Raw genomic sequence first — 20,392 nt, forward strand, 5'->3', positions numbered from 1 at the left:
TGTTTATGTTAAGCTGCTGCATTTATCCAAGCTGCGATTTCTTTCTGTATTTCTTTTCCTCATCACTATACTATTCAGAAAGACAAATGAATGACATCTTTTATGAGAAACGAGTATTGTTTCTAGTTCTGATGCGAGATAGTATATTAAAACATTATTTTCATAGTTGTTTGAGTTTGCTTATGTTTGCTTTGGCTGAAATGACAAAAAAGAAAACAGAGCACCCTGTCTGTTATTGTACTGGTAGTATCTAACCAGTATAGGACAAGATCTCTAAAACCTTTACAAACATTCCTGCAAAACAATAAGGTAAATGTGACAAGACATTCAGTTATATAATGTGCCTAGTTGATTTTAGTTATAAAGCCACGCACACAAGTTTAACTTCATGTAATAATTATAATTTCATATGTGTCTATGTTTTGGCTGAGGATGAGCTACCATAGTTTCAGTGAAGTAAAATAACACTTTTGGGTGAAATATATATGACTTTTTCTTCTTATGTAATACCATTGCATTAAAGGCTTGTACAGCATTCTCATTCTGAAAAGAAGTTGCATACCTGTCCCTAATAGGAGTTGCATACCTGTCCCTAATAGAAACCAAGCATAATGCAGTTTGGCAGACTATCACTCTTAAATGCCCATAGTTTGCGTCTGGTAGTCATATAGTAGACACACATTTTTAAACCATCCTTTGGCAGACCTTAGTAAAGCTTTCAAGGTTTTATACTGAGACAGTCAGGTACATACTAAATTAATGAGCAAATTTCTGTCCTTATGACTGCAAAAGCAGAGGGTGGCCACGGTGGTGCAGCGGTTAGCATTGCCACCTTACAGCAAGAGGTTCTTTGGTTCGATTCTCGGCTGGGGTGCCTTCTGTGCGGAGTCTGCATGTCCTCCCTGTGGTCACGTGGGTTTCCTCTGGGTGCTCCAGTTTCCTCCCACATCCCAAAGACATGCTGTAGGTGGATTGGATACTCTAAATTGACCCTAGGTGTGAGTGTGTGCGTGTGTGTGCCTTCTGTGGAAGGTTGGGTGCCGGGCTGGCAACTCAACATCATAAAACTCCTCTGCAAATCATGAGTGGACAGATGATCTGCTGTGGCGACCCCTAACCGGGAAAAGCCGAAAGAAGTAGAAGAAGAAGAAGATGACTGCAAAAGCAGCTTGTTGTTGAAGTCCATTTGGCCTTATTTACATGGTCAGTAGTGAGTACATTCATGGTGGTATCCCTCACCTCTTGATCACTGTATATATGACTTTTACTTTAATGTAATGTCAACTTAACGCAGCTATATTATCAACATGTGCTGCATTCCTGTTCCAGAAGTCATGCATACACTCATAATGTAGACTAAATATAATGTAACTTTGTAGACTCTCACAATAAAATGGTTATGGAAGCCTGCATATGTTAGTTGTGTACTGGTGGAAAAATCATCTTTTCATAGTACTTTAAATTTCACTTAATTATTCTTTGTAATTTAGGTATATACTACACCTAAGAGTTCTAATCTATCCTTAAGGGTGTAAATTATTTATACATTTTTATCTTATATACATTGCTGCTATAATCATTAACTTTATACTCTGTGAAATACAGACAGTTCTTTGGGTAAATCTTTAATTCTTACAATTCTTATCCACTAATGTCTTACAATGTTTAAGGATTCCAAGTCCCATTGAATGGCTGTTCTACTTATATCTGCTTTCCTACAACATGTCCTTACTGAGTAGGAACAGACTGAAGATTTTGAAGCTTCTTTATACATTTTACAGGCATTTAATACAAATTCTTAATGCTGTCAGTGGTATGGGTACTCAAACTGCAATTAAATAACTACAACTATGGAGACATAATATTACCTGCAAATGGTTTCCGTAGTACCCAGATCTCTTCTGCAGGGGGTACGGTCACAGCTGCCGGAGAACCAGGTGTTGGACTAGATTCTGAACCTCTGGAACCTTTATTAAACAAAGCAGAAACACCAGTAACTTCTTTTGTTGACCTATGTTAACATCAACAGCAGCCTGCAAAATGGTTTAAGATACATGGGGTAAAAAGCTTCTCAGTACCACATCAATATTCTTTAGTTTCATTATATTACCTTTCTAATGCAGATTGCAGAAACTATAAAGCTGAAACTCACCATACTGTTTTGTCATCTATAAATATTACTTTTTTCAGCAATATTACATTCTTGCTCTTATCTAAGCATCATTGAAAACACTCTTGTTTTATTTTAAGCATCCTTAAAAGTGCCTTTTGAGTTTCACATAATTACAGTTTTGTACTTTGAAGCTCTATTTATACCTTGCATTAATAAAAAACATACTAATGTAAAAGGAATGTATTACAGTCTTGTATTTTCATAAAATGCTAATTCAAAAGCCCTTTCAGTAAGATACCTGCTGTATTTCCAATGATTCTATAAACAGATAAGTTTACACAATCTAGCATATTTTCAAGCTTGTATATAATTATGCTGTAAAGGACTTCTGTTTCTAAAAGTAAAGCATTAACATTTAGCCTAAGAAAACAACTTTTAAGTGGTAGAATGATTGCCTGAGAGGGGCATTTAATGAAACATGAAAGTAATTTCCCCACTAGAAGCTCTTTAGAAAATACTGGTTTGGGATTTGTTATTATTCCATCTCTGCAGCAGATCAAGCAAACCTGGTACACCTTTATAATTATGCACTATGAAAATGTCAGTTCTGGACTGCATAATACAAATTTAGTCTCCTTCTTAAATGTAATGTACGTAGCAGACAAGAATGCATTGTGTCTGCAACACAGCATCTTAATAAAAAAATAAATAACATCACTGCATGGCATGAGACTTGTGAATTAAGTTATTTACCAGGTAGTGCAGGGTGTGCTCTGTGATTTAGTGCCACCATGGACCTCGTTGCATAGCGCTGCCTGGCTATATCATGAATAAATTATTTTTACTGGGGGCATAGTTGTGGCTTCTGCTATATATCCCAAAAAGTCCTACCAAACAGGATGTATAAATAAGATGGAAAGGTACAGTGATACACAAGCTGTACATAACCCTTACAATGCACTATCTGCTAGTGCTTATGTCTAGGGTTCTTCTTTCTCTCCCCATGATCAATGCTCACTGGCTAGTGTTTGCCACACTTGCTTCCATAATGTTTAAAGTAATGCTTTTTTTCTAGACGTAATCTCTCACTTCCCATATGTTTAAAGTAATGACTGCTGCCTAGGTTCCTTCTCCCAGCTTTCATAATGTTTTCTATCTACCAATTCCCATAATGCTTAAAGTAATGCTTGTTGCCCAAGCCCCCCCTCCCACACTTAAGTTCATAGGTTCATAGGTTGGTACTAGGCTATCGGCCCTAAGGCCTATGAGAGCCTAGCCATAACAATTCCCTGGAAATTTTTTCCCACAATATTTACTTCTCTGGGCCCCTGTCTAGCAGGGCGACTGACATGATCCCCGGGGTGAATTTCCTATCTCCCATCCAATCATCAAGGTCAAGGTTCCTTTTGAAGAGGGCCAATGAGGCGCTCTGCTTGACATGTATGGGCAGTCTATTCCAGCGTATGGGGAGTCTCTGGGTCAGGAACCTATCCCTCCAGCATGTTTTGTTCATTGTGATGATAAGGTTTAGATCCCTGGAGTGTGTGGCTCTGAGGGACTGGGATTTCTTTAAGTGGAGCATGTCCAACAGCTCAGGGTTTGACATGGCCTTGTATGTTAAGCAGAGATCGCCTCTGAGTAGACGATATTCCACAGAGTATAGCTGGAGTTATTTTAGATGGTCAGCATATGGCATCTGCTTTAGGCCTGTGATTCTTTTAGTGAGGTATTTCTGTGGCCTTTCCAGCTGTTGCAGATGTCTTGTGAGGTACATACCAAATGGGGCATTATACTCTATAATGGGTCTAATGAAGGATGAGTACAGTGGGACAATGACCTCCTTTTTTCTGGATGAAAAGCCCTTAGTGATGAGGTGTGCCACGTAGAAGGATTTCCTGACTGTTGTGGTGATGTGGTTATCGAAAGTGAGACCACTGTCCACTTGTGTCCCTAAGTCTGTCATCACACTTTCAATGTTTAGTGTCCTGCCACATATGTGGTAGTTCATGGGTACATGTTTTTTTCCAAAGGGGATAACTATACATTTCTTGGCATTAAGCTTGAGCCCATGGCTCTGGCACCAGGCATCTGTTTCTGTAAGGCCCTTTTGTAGAATATCGACATCATTTGGGGATTCAATAATGGCTCCCAGTTTGCAGTTATCTGCAAACTTTGTTAGCCAGAGTCCCTTAGTGTTGGCCTGTACTTCAGAGAAGTAGATGCCAAACAAGAGTGGTCCCAGGACTGAACCGTGAGGTACTCCACTTGTCACTTGTCTGGAGCTGGATTTGGAGTCGGCTACTTTTACAGTCTGGGTTCTGTCAGTAAGCCAGTTGGCAACCCATCGAGTGACGTAGGGATTTATGCCCAGCTTAGTAAGTTTATCTATGATTCCAGAGTGGGGGATGGTGTCGAAGGCCTTGGCAAGGTCCAGATAGGCTGTGTGGACCGCCTTACCCTCGTCCACAGCTCTGGAGACTGATTTGAAGAAGTCAATCAGATTCAGGAGACAAGATCGGCCCTTCACAAACCCAAACTGGGTGGGGTCCAGTGTCTGAAGGTTGCCACTGTCTTTGTTTATAAGTTCCATAATAATGCATTCCATGCCCTTCCAGATCAGGCTTGTCAGACTGATGGGACGGTAGTTCCAGAGATCCAAGGCAGATCCTCCCTTGTGGAGCGGGATAACTGTAGCTGTGCGCCACTCAGTGGGCACAAAGCCTGAGGTGAGGCTATGATTAAACATGACACTTAGGTGGGGTGCCAGTTCATTTTGTAGTTCATGTAGTACACAGCCTGGGATGTCATCTGGTCCCATGGATGCTGTATTCTTAGGTTTGGAGAGTGCTGTTTCTACCTGTGTGGCTGTGATTACCGGAATTTGGCAATCTTTTGGTATTGAGATGGGCTCTTTAGGGGGTGAGAGGGGAGTGAAGTTGGCACTAAATCGATCTGCCAGGATATTGGCAATATCCTTGGGATCATTATATTTAATGCCATTCTGTTGTAGCTCAGAGCAGATCTGAGCAGCCATTTAGATTCTTGATATAACTATAGAATGCCTTGTGGTTGTCTTTGGAATCTTTGGCAATTTTATTTTTGTAACTAGCTTTTGAGGATTTTATGAGGGATCTCAGCTTCTTACTGAGGCTGGTGAGGGAGATTTTGCATCCTGGGATTTTCCTCTTTTCTGCAACAGTTTCTTACTTCTGTTGTATAGTTTGTTTATAGCAGGGGACCACCAGATTAGCTTCCTTTTTTTGGAGAAGAGCATCTTGGTTCTATTTGGGATGGCACGATTCATACACGAGTGGATGTCCTCGTACAGTGCCTTAATGTAGGATTCTGCAGTCGAACTTCCAGATCCCGTCTGCATGAGTGTTGTGAAGTTTGTCACTTCTGACTTCAGTAGCATGAAGTTGGCTTTGGAGAAGTTTTTAAGGAGGTTTCCTTACTGGGGGGGGGGGGTGGGATGTGGATGTCAAGGGTGATTTGCTTATGGTCAGACCTGACCAATGAGGGGGTGACCACTGGTGCGGAGCATCTATCTCCCATGTTGGTAATGACTAGGTCTAGGATATTGGATCCCCTGGTGGTACAATGGATTAGTTGATCCAGGGCATTGGAATTTATGAATTCCAAGAACCGTTGGGAAAAGGAGTTGGTACCCGAGTAGTTTTCCCAATTAATGGCAGGGTAGTTGAAATCACCCAGTATTAGGGTGTTTGGTTGTATCTTAATATTTTCCAGTATGTTTAGGAAGGTGTAGTGAGAATCTTGGGGTATGGTGGGGGATCTGTAGCAAGCTACAATTTGGATTGCAATCTTACCTAGTGTAAGTTGCACCTGGAGAATTTCAGATGCATTGTGTTGGGCAACTAGCCTGGAGGTGTGAATATCCTTGGTGAATATGGACATTCCTCCACCTTTAGTGTTTCGGTCTTGGTTTTGTGGCCAGAAATTGTGGTAAGAATTGTAGCCTGATATTGCAGGGGTGCTCTCTGGAGCCTTGAACCAGGTCTCAGTCACTGCACAGATATCAATGTTCTCCATTTTTAGGAGTGCCTCGAGGGAGTGCATTTTGAGGTTTAGACTTCTAGCATTGAGTAGCATTACCTTCAGATTTTGCATGCTTGTATCTGTTGTGGTGGTGGTTTTATCCTTTGAACCTTGCCTAAAAAAGACACTATAGGGGTGGCAAGAGCTTTAGCCAGTAACCTGAATCCCAGGGGTGACAGGTGCAGACCATCTCTGGCAAAATACTGGATCCCCTTTGAATGACACCAGAAGCTTAGCAAATTGCTGAAGTCAATCATTTTGTCCTTATACTGTGGTATCATTCTGGGTGAAGGCAGGATGCTACTCAGGGCTAGGGTCATACCTGCCTGGGTCACATGATCCAAGAGCTCTTCCATGTCTCTTTTCATGTAGTCCAGGGAGGTACATCTCAAGTCATTTACTCCAGCATGGACAATGACAGAGTCGTATTTGTACTTGTTGTGGAGTGACTTGAGTGCATGCGTTATGTGGTGGATACTGGCACCCGACAGGCAGCTGACTGTAATTTTCTCCTTACTCAGCCTGGTGAGTGGGACATCAGTGTGCCTTACTATAGAGTCACCTATGACTAAAGTGTTGGGTACATTGTCTTGCCTTCGGGGCTGTTGTTGGGTGGCACACTGGTGTTGTGAGCTATGTGTCACTTTGGTTGTGATTGGTGTTTGTTTGCATTTTGGCTTTGGAGGTCCTTGTTGCTTTGGTAGGTTAATGTTAAGGGCCTCCACATATGTGGGTTTAGTGTTGCTATGTGTGAGAGTTGATGGTGTGGGTTTTGAAGGGCTATGAGTTGCTAGAGGTGCAACGCAGGTGTTAGCCTTCTCCTCTTGACTGTCTAGCACAGTCTTGACCGGAGAGAGCTTTGCTTCCAGTTTGGCTATGTAAGTGCATCTCTCGCAGGTTGTAGTGTTGGGTGGTAGGAGGAGAAGATTGTCTGTGTACATGAGGCAGTTGCCGCGTTGCCCCAGTATGCCCAGATTCACCAGGTGGACAGGAGAAATCACCGGAAGCTGACCCTTGGACATGCCTGTTTAGGTGCTTTTTTGTAAGGTTTAAGAGCTGTTTTCCCTTACCTTTGCAAGGTACTTTGCAGTTGTAGGCTGTTTAGTGCCTATGATTAATTTTTCCTTATTGACAAGGAGAGCTGAGTGCTTGTATCAGTTTCAGGCTTCCTAGTGCTTTCCAACAGGTTCTAGAGCAAGTGCTAGTCACAGGGGTTCAGATTTTAGTGCTCCTACTGAGAAACCAGCTAGTTTTAAGGGAAAATTTGAAGAGCAGTAGGACTTTCCTCTGCCACAGCAAGGTCTGGATAGCTCTGAGCACAGAAAATAAAGTCCTGAGACAAGCAAGGCCTGGGATATGGACTGGCTAGAAAAGGTGGGAAATGAGCAAACAAGATAGTATATATTTTTTTGTTGTTGAAACAAGCTAAACAATGCAATAATACAGCAAATAAACACAAAAAGGCTAACACACTTGAGTGTGTAGTCCTAAACAGTAAATGCAATTAAAACTCTATAAAATTAGCAATTTAAAACTTTTTAAATGAAGCAAGGCAAGTGCACAACTGAAAAACGATTTAAGTGGCAGTAATACTGCAGAATAAGTAGCTAGTCCACATATACAGAGAAGTCTATATATACAGAAAAGCAGCTAAAACACTTCCTCAAAACAAACTTCCTTAAAACAAACTTCCACTAATGTCTAAAGTTTGCTCCCTAGGACCCCCCACACACACTTCCCAATGTATTTAATTTAATGCTTGTTGGCTAAAACATGTAACAGCTTCCATATTTCTTAAAGTAAAGCTTGTTGTCTAGTGGTCTCTGTGATGATGTGAGGTATTGCCAACTATCTTAGCTAGCTGGAGTTTTGTAAAGAATTATATGCTGTTTGTATAGTAAACTGATTTGTACAGATGCTTGAGTCGAAAAATGTATTTGTAAAGCAGCTTGTGTTAAAAATGCATTAACAGTGGGTCCTGCTGGACAGAAAAGAAATATACCAGTAAGTCAGACTGTAACTGTTGAAATGTATAGGTTATCACAGAGGGCACTGGAGGAGAACAGGCTAATCTCAGTACAGCTAACTTTGAAGAATAGTTTGAAAATTACTTGATTTAGGCCATAAAGACTATATCTTACAGTTCTGATTGCAGCCAGAGATGAAATGTGTGTACCAGAGAATGGTTATTAGCTCCTGTAGGAAGAGTGAATGTGTTTTATGATTTTTATAGAGCTGGGGAAAGGGGGATCACTACTTAGCAAGCAGTGCATCACTGCACAAGAAGGGGATACCAAGTGCTGCACATGGATATAAGGGAACCCATGCTGGGCAGCCTAAACCACCCTAACAGAGTCCACGAGTAACAGGGGAAGCCACTAGTTCAGATACACAACTAAGATCAAGGTTTCAATGTTTTAAATATAACTGGAGAGGCCATGTAGCATACAAATATCCACTGAGGCAAGGTGGGGAACAAAAGGAGGGGGAGTCAGCAAGTAGGAATAACAGTATGCCAGTGGTAAGCTGTCTGGAGACAACAGGGGTACCAAACTCTCACTGGAGTTTATATCCTATCTATATATGGAAAACAGGCCACTGTTAAGAGAGACACAGCCTCTGATATAACCATTGTGAAGCCTGCAGTGGTAAAGAGGATCAGTACTTGCTTGGGCAGTCCACTGCAGTCAGAGCTTTAGGAGGGACCCCATTCCAAATGCCTTTGGCCAGGGTTCACCTTGACTGGGAGGGTGGAAAAGGAAGCAAGCAAGTATGTGTGTCTGAGGATATCCCTGTAGATGTATTGATATGGAGCGATTCTGATAATGCAGTACCTTGTGTGCATGCAGTTACATGCAGTTAGGCTTGGAGACAAGCATGTGGGTGTGGTAGCCTGGGGAGACCCAGACAAACCCCACATCTGATGCCAGGGCTAGTGAGGTCGTTATTTCAGGGAGGGAGCTACTGTGTAGCAGTGAGCCTGAAGGTGAACCACAGCTGCTGGTAAGTACTGATGTTCCCTTGGACAGAGTTACTGCAAGGACAGAAATGAGTGGAAGTACCCAGGCTGAGAGTGAGGCACCGCTATCAGAGGATACCATGCTTCCTGTGATTGGGGAGCTGGGAAGGGTCACAAAGATAGAGCTGAGACAGGCTCAACTCTTGGACTCTACAATAAGAGGCTTAAGGGCGGTAGCTAGGGAGACACCTGATTCTTGAAGAAAAGGGGGAGTCTGTATACTGGAACAAAGGGTTACTGTACAGAGAGTGGACCCCTGTGGGAGGGATAGAGGATGAGGTAATACAGCAGTTGGTAGTGCCTAGAGCCTACCATCTGTCACTTCTAGCCATAGCCCATGACATTCCCTTTGCAGATCATATGGGCATAAAATGTACCAAGAGAGACATATTATTCAGAACTTTTATTGGCCTCGGTTTAAAAGGATGTAACAGGGTACTGCAGGAGCTGTGAGCAGTGCCAAAAAGTAGACAAGGCAAGAGACAAGGTCAATGCTCCTTTGATGCCTTTGCCTATGAATTAGGAGCAATTTTAGAGGGTAGCTATGGATATTGTGGGGCCTCTGAGTACTCCACATTCCACTGGGAAGAAGTATAGTCTGGTGGTAATAGATTATGTACTAGATACCCTGAGGTGGTGGCCCTGTCCTCCACTGATGCAGAGAAGGTGGTACATGCTTTGTTAGAGATTTTCAGCAAGGTAGGTTTCCCAAGAGAAATACTGACTGACAAAGGTGCCAATTTCATGTCAGACTTGCTGGCTTGTCTGTGTGATTACTGTGGGGTGAAGCACCTAAAGACGACTCTCTACCACCCCAAGACTAATGGTCTTGTGGAGAGGTTAAACAGTTCCTATAGTCAATTTTGTCCCTTGCTAGTGTTTTGTGTTTTTTCTGGTGAAAGCGCTTAGTCATTGGAATATTGTGTGAAGAACAAAGTCGGAGTGTTTTCAGCTGGCTTTTGGGATTATTTGTTTTAATTCTTAGTTTTACCCTTGTTGGGTTGTTGTTTGTTTTTGAGTATTGTCTTATATCCCATGCCTGCTGGAACACTTCTGTACACTGCTTTTTAACTTATTCTATGGAGGCAGCTATAATGGAATTGATGACCTCGGTTCAGAGGTTGACTGCATTATTAACGAGAGAAGAAGCAGGTGGGCATTCTATACCCATGTTGACAAGCACACAGGCAGAACTATTTACCTTACACTCACCAGTCCTGGAGGAGATGGACTCTGAAAGTGTGGGAACCTCTTGAGGTACACCGTGAGGATGTGACATCAAGGAATGGCTCCGTACACCGGAAATCAGCTTTTCAGATCCAAATTCAAACCCTGGTTTGGAGGACAGGCCCACATTGAAAAAAACAACTCGAAAATTTTGAAAGGGTTTGTAAGAAATTTAGAGCTCTTCAAATGGACAATGTTTTTCTGAGTAAATCTTTGGTGCTCAAACAAGTGCCGAAGGGTTTAAGAATCTGGAAGCTCCCCTTTGGTGTTGAGAAAGACACAACTGCATAGCGGGAACTCACGGACCTATTTGACAAGATGGGTCTCGAAATGTTGGATATTCTTATCAGGAATAACCAAAGTAAGTTGGCAATTTTAGAGAAAGAAATTACAGTTTTAAATACAAACATAGTTACTGATCTTGTGTTTCCTCAACACATTGTCAGTTATCAGAAACTGTTAAAGAATTTAGATGACTTTGTAAAAAACAATGCTAGTGTAAAACAGAAAAAGCTAGCGAGGGACAAAATTGACTATAGGAACAATTGTGTATATCCTATAGGAGAAGCAAGTGACACTCTGAGTGCCAACAACAATGTTGTAGGAGAACAACATAGAAATAACGATGGACAATTTGGAAATGCTGAGAACAGTTTAGGTACCAATTACAACAACCGTGACAGTTTTTTAGACCAACAACCTCAACTGAGGAGGTCGGAATGGCTAAAGAACAAAAGGGAAGGGGGTTCTTGGAACCAGAACAACGGTTACTACCCAAACAGGAAATTTTATAACAGGAGGTACCAAGGGCCGAGGTACAACAGATACTAATTGACGTTTATGACTCTAACTCATTGTCTGATGTGTCTAATGGTGACTTTGTTGTTAACATTGAGAATCTTGAGTTGGCTAGTTTACCTGAACACCCTGATGGTATGATGTGTGACATTTTTAGGAGTCAGGGCTTTTGTATTTACAACTTTAGTTAACTTAGTTATACATGACGTACATTTTAAGTTATTTAGTAAGGGACTTAAGTTTGTGCCGTTATTTACTTTGGATGTAGCTGATGTCCTCACTAATCTTAAATTGTATACAAGACAACTAAATTTAAGACTTTTCTTTAGTGATCAGAACAGCACAGTTCTGAACACAACTGAGGTACTGAAAAGGAAAAGTTTGTTCATGCCCCTAAACCATAGGGATGTGAATATGTTTGAAAGGATGTATGAAATAGAATTCAGAAGTTTAATTCAAAACAAAAAACACTCTGTGAACATTAGTAATTTAATCCATGAAGAGAAACTCACCTTGACTAATTTGGCTAAGAATAAGGAATTGAGAATCATGAAGCCGGACAAGGGTGGAGGTATTGCTATTATGGGCCATATTGACTACATATCTAAAATGCACGACATCCTTAATGACACTATAACATATAATAGAGTGTCAAGGAATTAAATGAATAGGGCCTACACTAGAGTGAACCTGTATCTATCAGATGTTTTATACCAAGGGTCATTGGTTGAAAATAAAATTAATTATTTGCGCGTGTGCCACCCCATTATACCAGTCATTTTTGGGATCCTGAAAATCCACAAAAATGTCAACAATCCACCATTTAGACCTATAGTGGTGGCCAAGGGCTCTAAAACAGGACCCTTGGCAGCATTTGTGGATGCAGGAACCCAATACATAGTTAAGGAGGCTGAACACATATTAAGAGATTCATGGCACTGTTTACAGTGTCTGAAACATATAGTCTCTTTGAGCCAATACTCTTTTCTTACCGTTGATGTGGTAAATTTATTTACAGTCATCCCTCACGAAGAAGGGTTAATGTATTTTAGGGAATCCCTACTTTACAGTGAAAAGATAGACAAGACCAAAATAAATGTTTTGGTAGAACTTAAGGAAACGGTTCTTAGGAACAATTACCTAAGTTTTGATGATGAACTGTTTCATCAGGTTGCTGGCGTTGCTATGGGTGCCAGATGTGCACCTGTATATGCGAATTTGATTTTGTTACATTGGGAAAGAACTTTTATTTTTCCCTCTGAATTTATGGATAAAATCGTGTCATACAACCGATTCCTGGACATTTTAATTTTATGGAAATGAGGGGAACATGAGGTAAAGAGTTCTTTAGATTATTTGAACACCACCACCACATTCCTCAAATTTACATGCACCTGGCATGCATCGGAAATTGACTTTCTTGACACCCACCTGGAAAAAAAAGACATGAGTTTGCAGAGTAATATTTATAGGAAGAAGACCTATTCAAATTCACTATTACACTTCGACAGTTGTCATCCATACCACCAGAGAAAAAGTATAGTTAAAGGGCAGATGGTGAGATTGTCGAGGCTTGTTAGTGACAACGAAACATTTTAAAAAGAAATGTACTTCCTGGTTGGGATGTTTTTAGAAATAGGTTATCCACGAGACGTGAGGTTGTAGGTGATAAATCAACTTCTTTTTTCCCTATATTGACATAGAGTGCCAATGTAGAATCTGTAAATAAAAAAGAAAACTCTGATGTATTTATTTTGAAATACAATTCTTTAAGTTCGTCTTTGACAGAAATGATAAATAGGACATGGCAGGTATGTCTGGATCATAGTACCAAAGAAAGGTTGGGGTGTCAACCCAATATTGTTTTTAGTAGGAGGAAGAATGTTAAGAATATACTAGAAAGGGACAATTTTAGATGGCACAACTCACTTATGTACATGTGTGGGGCTTGTAGATACTGTCGCTATATTAACGACGGGCCATATGTGGCACTACATGGATATGACTACGTCCTTTCATGCCCAGGAAGATGCAGTTGTAACACAACTATGCTGGTATATGTAGCAATGTGTGTCAGCTGTCATGCCTTCTATGTGGGCAAAACAATTCGTAGACTCAAAGATAGAATTGCTGAACATCTGAGAGCTATCAAAACGAGAAATGTACACAATGCATTGTTTGGACATAGCATAGTTTGTTCTAACTTTAAGAAATTCATTTTTTTCATTATAGATCGTGTCCACTAAGTGACAGGGGAGGTGATGATAAACTTATGGTGAAAAACAAAGAATTTAGGTGGTAGCTTAGACTTAATGCCACACATCCACCAGGTTTAAATGAGGGTATCTCATTCATCTCTGTTTTGAAACAAAGAGCTAATGTTATTTAGTGGTTTTTACACAATTTCTTATGGTGTTTGTATTGCTTCAATATATTAGCTGCCTTATGAACTTTTAATGTTAGTAATATTTATAAAATAAGATTTGATTTTAAAGTGGGCCACTATACAATATCACATTACATTATTTTATTTTACTTTATGCAACAATAATATAGTTTTTAAATTGTTATAGGTACCATCTAAGCACATGTTTTGCATTTGCATATATATATATATATATATATATATATATATATATATATATATATATATACACTGAATGATATTTAATGATATTTAAATTTCTGCTTTTAGGATTGGTTAACACTTTGATTGATGAAACTATATAAATTGTTAGATTTGTTTTATCCAATGACTCTGATGAAGCCAAATTATTGGCAGAAGTGCTTAGTCATTGGAATATTGTGTGAAGAACAAAGTTGGAGTGTTTTCAGCTGGCTTTTGGGATTATTCATTTTTCCTACCATATGGTACCTAAAACTGTTTACTAGGCACCCAGTGCTACTACCATATAGTACCCAAAACTGTTAAGTAGGCACCCAGTGCTACTACCATATGGTACCCAAAACTGTTTACTAGGCACCCAGTGATACTGCCACATGGTACCTAAAAATGTTTACTAGGTACCCAGTGCTGCTACCACATGGTACCTAAAAATGTTTACTAGGCACCCAGTGCTACTACCACATGGTACCTAAAAATGTTTACTAGGCACCCAGTGCTACTGCCACATGGTACTTAAAATGTTTACTAGGCATCCAGTGCTACTACCAGATGGCACCTAAAAATGTTTACTAAGCACCTAATGCTACTACCACATGGTACCTAAAATGTTTACTAGGTACCCAGTGCTACTATCATATGGTACCTACAAATGTTTACTAGGCACCCAATGCTACTGCCACATGGTACCTAAAAATGTTTACTAGGCACCCAGTGCTACTACCACATGGTACCTAAAAATGTTTACTAGGTACCCAGTGCTACTACCACATGGTACCTAAAAATGTTTACTAGGTACCCAGTGCTACTACCACATGGTACCTAAAAATGTTTACCAGGCACCCAGTGCTACTACCACATGGTACCTAAAAATGTTTACTAGGTACCCAGTGCTACTACCACATGGTATCTAAATGCATGAACCAGGAACAGCTGTAAATGTAGACTAGAAGAATGTTAAGTTGCATTTCACAGTGCTATATTCTATTTCATACTTCAGACCAGGTAAGTCCATTACATCAGCCTGAAATCTGGTAACTGGAGATGAGTGAATAAATGAAAGAACAAATAAAAGAAACAGTAGTGGTGGTAGAATATTTATGCAATTAAGTTACCACAGCAGTACTGTTTTATAGAGAAAATCAGCATTAAGGATTTATGCCAATTTCTGTTATAAAATGCATGTTACAATGCTCAGCTTTGTAAAATCTAGCAAATATAATTGCTTGTACTTCAGAAAGCACACAGTGATGACTTCATAATGTAACAGTATTTACCTTAAAAAGTAATGTTAGAGTAATACTATGTTACAGTTTTAAAGCTATGTATGTGAAATAAAAGGGTAAAACAGTGAAAGAGTGTGCTAATAAGATTGTTACTTGTTTTATAGGACATTCCTCACTTGGTTACATAGCAGTAATTCTTGTTTTTCATATGCTTTTGGACCTCTTACCTGACAGACATCAAGCTTCTACCAATCAAATTAAACCTGTTTAGCTCCTGTACTGGGTATCCCCAGCAAGGGCATGAGCTGTCCAGAAGTGCCATTATCTAGACAGCCGGGGGGCTCTTTTGGCCCAGATTGACAATTACATAATAAAGACATATTTGTGTAGACCTTATCCCTTCCTGTTCCCCAGATGGATGACATGTGACCTGTATCACCATGGTGACTACTATGCCTTCTCTTATTTGAGTGCATGCTCCTATTTTCATATATCCACTAAGAAAGCTAACGCATAAGCAGCTTGGTGGTCCAACATCTACATCAGGACTGTCTTTTAAATTATTGCTCCTTCTCCAAGGATCATGACATTTGATGGACTCAATCTCCCCTCTTTCCTGAGGTAGGCATCCATCAGATGCCTGGGCTATTAATGAAACCTAGGTTGCCTGTGTCTTAATCATGGTTCTCACTATATGTCAATGGAGCTGACACTTAATGGTATTTCTTTAATAGTCCATAATGGTCCTTCCCATTATACAAATATATAACATCTGTTGACAGCTGGCTTGTCAATTTCCACAGGCTGATGCCCTGCTTTGCACAGTAGTTTATGCACATTTCTTCAGTAACTGTCTTCTGTTACTCCATTGTATTGTCCTGTGTTCATAAAGGCCACAAGGCACACAATGCTTTAATTTTAGCTATTTGTTCTTGCAGTGTACTCTGAATAGACACCACTGCTTCACAGAAGCAATTTCTCTTCACATCATCCTTTTGCTCCACTTTCTGACTTTGCCCAATATTTTCCATTTTAAATATCTAAAATAAATATATTTTTTACAGTCTGAATTATCTGTGATATACTCATAGAATTCTATCCTATAACCAAAACAAAACGTGCTGGAGGAAGCACTATTTGGTCTAGACAATCTATCTGCTAACTTTCCCTCCCATTACTACTCTTGTCTGTGTCAGGTGTATAATCTCCTCTTCCGTTCTTATTATCATAACTTGTACATATGCTTTTCACTGTGCACTTTACTGACATTTTGGATATTTGCCCCTCTCTGGCAATGACTGTGCCAGGTTTCCATTACTCTTCTTTTGAAGCGCTTACTCAGATCTCTTTATTTTAACTTTCTCCTTTAATAGAACATCATTTTGTTTACTGCATACTTTCCTGTTATGTGAGCCTTGTATATCATTTTGTCATTCAGTTCAGTCATCACATTATTGTTAATACCATTGCAATCTTTTCAAAATGCATTAATATTCCACTTTGCCATACATAAAACAGGCACTGCATAATTACTGTAATAAATAAGACACTCACATCAATATGTTATATTCACCTAATCAACCTGGCATGTGATTGCGCACTACTCACTGATTAAATCATCAGGAATAATACAAGGTTCTTCTTTCTTGGTTACACACAGCAGTGAGACTAAGTATTACACAACCGTAACATACTGTGCTTTTTTCACTAAGCATCTTTGCCATCACCTCAGCTTCTGATTCAAATTCCTTTCCAGATTCATTTTTATAAGTCAGATATAAGAGTTACAGGACTGCTATGTGGCATCTTACACCATTCCATAATAAATATCTATATGTTTAATCCTTTTCTCTCTCTTTTGCAGGCTCGAATCATGTTTCTAGTCATGGGCTACTACTGAGAAATTTAACAAACGTATTTCTACTTTAGAGCTCCATAAGTAACACTGAGCAGGTTACACAGTTGGTATGCCTTCTAGTGACATCTTCCTATTTGCTCACTTTATAATGTGTTCACCAACACTGTTTTTATATGATTGCCCATCATTTATTTAATATTTGTTAACCAGGAAATTCCGACTTTGAACAAAGCCAATTTTCAGCGGAGGCCCAGAGAGGAAATGCTCCAGATGCATGCCTTTGTAATGTGGGAGGAAACCAGAGCACCCAGAGAAAACCCACACGAATGCAGGGAGGATATGCAGACTCCACAAAGAAGGCACCCCAGCCAAGAATCAAACCGGAGAACCTCTTGCTCGGAGGGACAATGCTACCGCTGCACCACTGCGTCGTCCATCATTCTTTCATTTATCTGATTTTATACATCTTTATGCTGCTTAATGTGTTCATCTGTTAAGCTAAGTAGATTATATTACTTATCAGTGTCATTTTTATAATGGACTACTAAAGAAAATGACAATGACATGCAAATGTCACTTATAAAAATAGTGAAACAGACAACATATTGTTCTAGTCACTTGAAATGAGTAGCTGAACATAAAGTGGCTTCTTACCTCAATTTAAAACTTTCATCAGATAATGCAGCATGCTTTAAATCATTCTTCTGAGCCTTATCTACTCATAAGAATAAACATTTCATAACTTCAACACTTTTTCAGTGAAAAAGCTTCCATATATCCACTTTAGAAGATTCCAGGCTATTTGCCAGTAATGTCTACTTCCTTCTTTGACCCAGTCTTGGTTCAGCAATCTTATTAATCCTCATTGTGTATCTCATATTCACCCATTCCTTCAGCAGGAAGAAATCAAGCCTACCTATTTTTTAAATATTTTTTTTCCTTTTGGACCTCAAAACTATTGGCCCAGCCCCCAGTGCCCCATGTCCACCACATCCACCAGCCATTCTCCTAACCCTCCGGACTTACTCTGGTGTTACCGCGAGCCAGTCATGGATCTTAAGCGAGTCCTGCAGGCTTAGTTGTCTGTGCTTCTATTTTCTGGACCATGTCTCCTCTAGGGAACATCATCAATGACTGCCCTCTCCTCCAGGATGGGCACACCCATCACTCCCTGCCATTCCATCAGTCACCAGAGCAGCAAACTGAACCCAGGTCAGCTGAAGTCAGAGATTTATCCCTCTACACCACTGGAGCAGTCTGACCTAAATATTCTTGACATACAAATCCCCTTTTCCACCCTAAAGCATCACTGTCATTTAACTTCTTTGATGTTTTTTGCCATTTCAAACTCTGTCATATTAAAAAGACTCCAAGACTGTGTCATTTATTCTCTCTTTCAAGTCACAGCTGACTCCTAGAGTGAACCCACAGACAGCCACTGCTATTCGTGGAGTTTATAAGACAAGGGGAGGAAATGGAAGAATGTTGTCAGTTTTTTTCTTCTGTAGCGTGTTCACGCACACGCGCACACACACACACACACACACACACACACACACACACACACACACACACACACACACACACACACGCACGCACACACACACACACACACACACACACACTCACCTACAGAAAACATAGATTAGATCTACCTACTGCATGTGTTTGGAATGTGGGAGGAAACCCATGCAAACACAGGAAGGACATGCGGACTCTACACAGAAGACACCCTAGATGAGAGCCAAACTGGACAATGCTACCCTTTGAGGCACTGCTATGTCTCCAGGACGGTGTGCTGTACCACAAATCACTTCCCAGCGATGCCTTATAAAACGGTACAATACCATAACTACCTCTGGAACTAAAACTCCTGCTTATTATACACCTAGCATACTGTTAGTCTTAGCAACTGTTTTCACAGAGAAGACGACAGATGGATTAGAGTGAAGAAACATGACAGCATCCGGTTATCAGAGCCTGTTTTTTTTGACAGCATCTAATTATCAGAGGTTATTTTATTTATCTGTTTACTGCCCTTGCTAATTTTTTTATGTGCTGTTTTGCTGTCACTATCATATTTTGTAACCTGCATCCAGCTTCATACTACATTCCTGTCTTTATCCTGCTCAATAGGATTTGAGTTGCATTGTGTATGCAATCACATAACAAAGACATATTGTTTCCTAATTTCTGATTTCTTTGTGTACTTACTAAGGGCATTTAAAATATGAAGACTATTTAATCTTTAAGCTGTTTCTGCTTTTTGAAATCTGTGCATGTTTTTCTTACTGAAAGAACAGTTAGCTTTGCCAGTGCTGAATTATTTTCTGCACCTCTAGTGTTTCTATCTTCTACTTTTTATGTTTGTGTGTACTGGTCATGACTCTGGGAAATGTCTGCTTGGCCTTACTGCTTTGGCTTTTGCTTTGGGCCATGTTCCCTGTTGGATTTGTATTGTTCCCTTGGCAATGCACAGACTTCTGCCTTGTGACTGTTTGGGCTTCAGGAGGATTTTATAGTGAAGATGGAAAGTTGTGTGGTTCCTGACTGTGGTAATCCTTGGAATTTATGGACTTGAATCCATGTCATGCTAGATACTTGACTTCCGACTGGCTTCTAGTTCTGCCATCATTTTCACTCTTGGCTAGCTTGTTAATTTTTTTAAAGGGAAAGTTTTTGTTCAGCTTTTTCTTTACATCTGTCTCCACTACATGCTAGATGTGCAAAGTTAAGTAGGCATCTTACATTTTCAACAGTATTATTTATAATACAGCAAGGCTTGTTTCCATTTTAGCTTTTAATATTTGTGACAGTTATTTGACATTGTTCTGGTGATTCATTGTGTGAACATTTTATTCCCTTTTATTTCCACTGTATGGTGATCACGATACAATGAGGTTAGGAAATTAACTTTTTTCCACTGTAGTGCAATCTTGGAGTTGGTATATTTAATTTACGGGGGGTGGCAAGAGCCCCCCCACATGGGGGTGCAGGGGGGCTTGCCCCCCCCCCCCGCAGAACCTTAGTAAAAAGTGTCTTTGTTAGTTTTGTGTTGATATAGGTGGAGAGGATGTTATTTACATGCGCACTGTAGTTTTCAATCTTAGGATTCAGTTTCAGTGTTGAGTTTTCATTGTTTTGGGCTTTCAGTGTTTTGGGTTTTCGATGTTATGGTCTCAGTATTTTGAAATTCAATGTTTTGAAGTAGACACACACACACACAGACACACACACATATGGTCATACTTAACATGACTCCACAGACATACACAACCTAAAGTAGTTTACAAATGTGGCAATTCACCTACCAGCATGTCCTTGAGATGTGGCAGGAAACTGAAGATCTGAGCAAAACCTGACATGCATATAGAAAGAGCTTACAAATATCAAAGAGATGAGAATAAACTGAAGAATCAAGTATCTGAGACAATAACGCATACTGGAGTAGTAACATAGTAACACTTTG

At 40.0% G+C, this 20,392-nt stretch overlaps 1 protein-coding gene across 1 annotated transcript in view; it reads right to left on the reverse strand.

Moving 5' to 3' along the window:
- Window positions 1-20,392, reverse strand: part of CASKIN1 (CASK interacting protein 1) — a 1,590,276-nt gene that overhangs the window by 462,593 nt on the left and 1,107,291 nt on the right. The window contains 1 exon segment of the mRNA XM_044089212.1: window positions 1,869-1,967. Within this exon segment, the coding sequence (XP_043945147.1) occupies window positions 1,869-1,967 (99 nt within the window).

Source organism: Protopterus annectens, chromosome 12.part0, assembly GCF_019279795.1.
Source record: "Protopterus annectens isolate FY-2018-M chromosome 12.part0, PAN1.0, whole genome shotgun sequence".
Taxonomy (NCBI): domain Eukaryota; kingdom Metazoa; phylum Chordata; order Ceratodontiformes; family Protopteridae; genus Protopterus; species Protopterus annectens.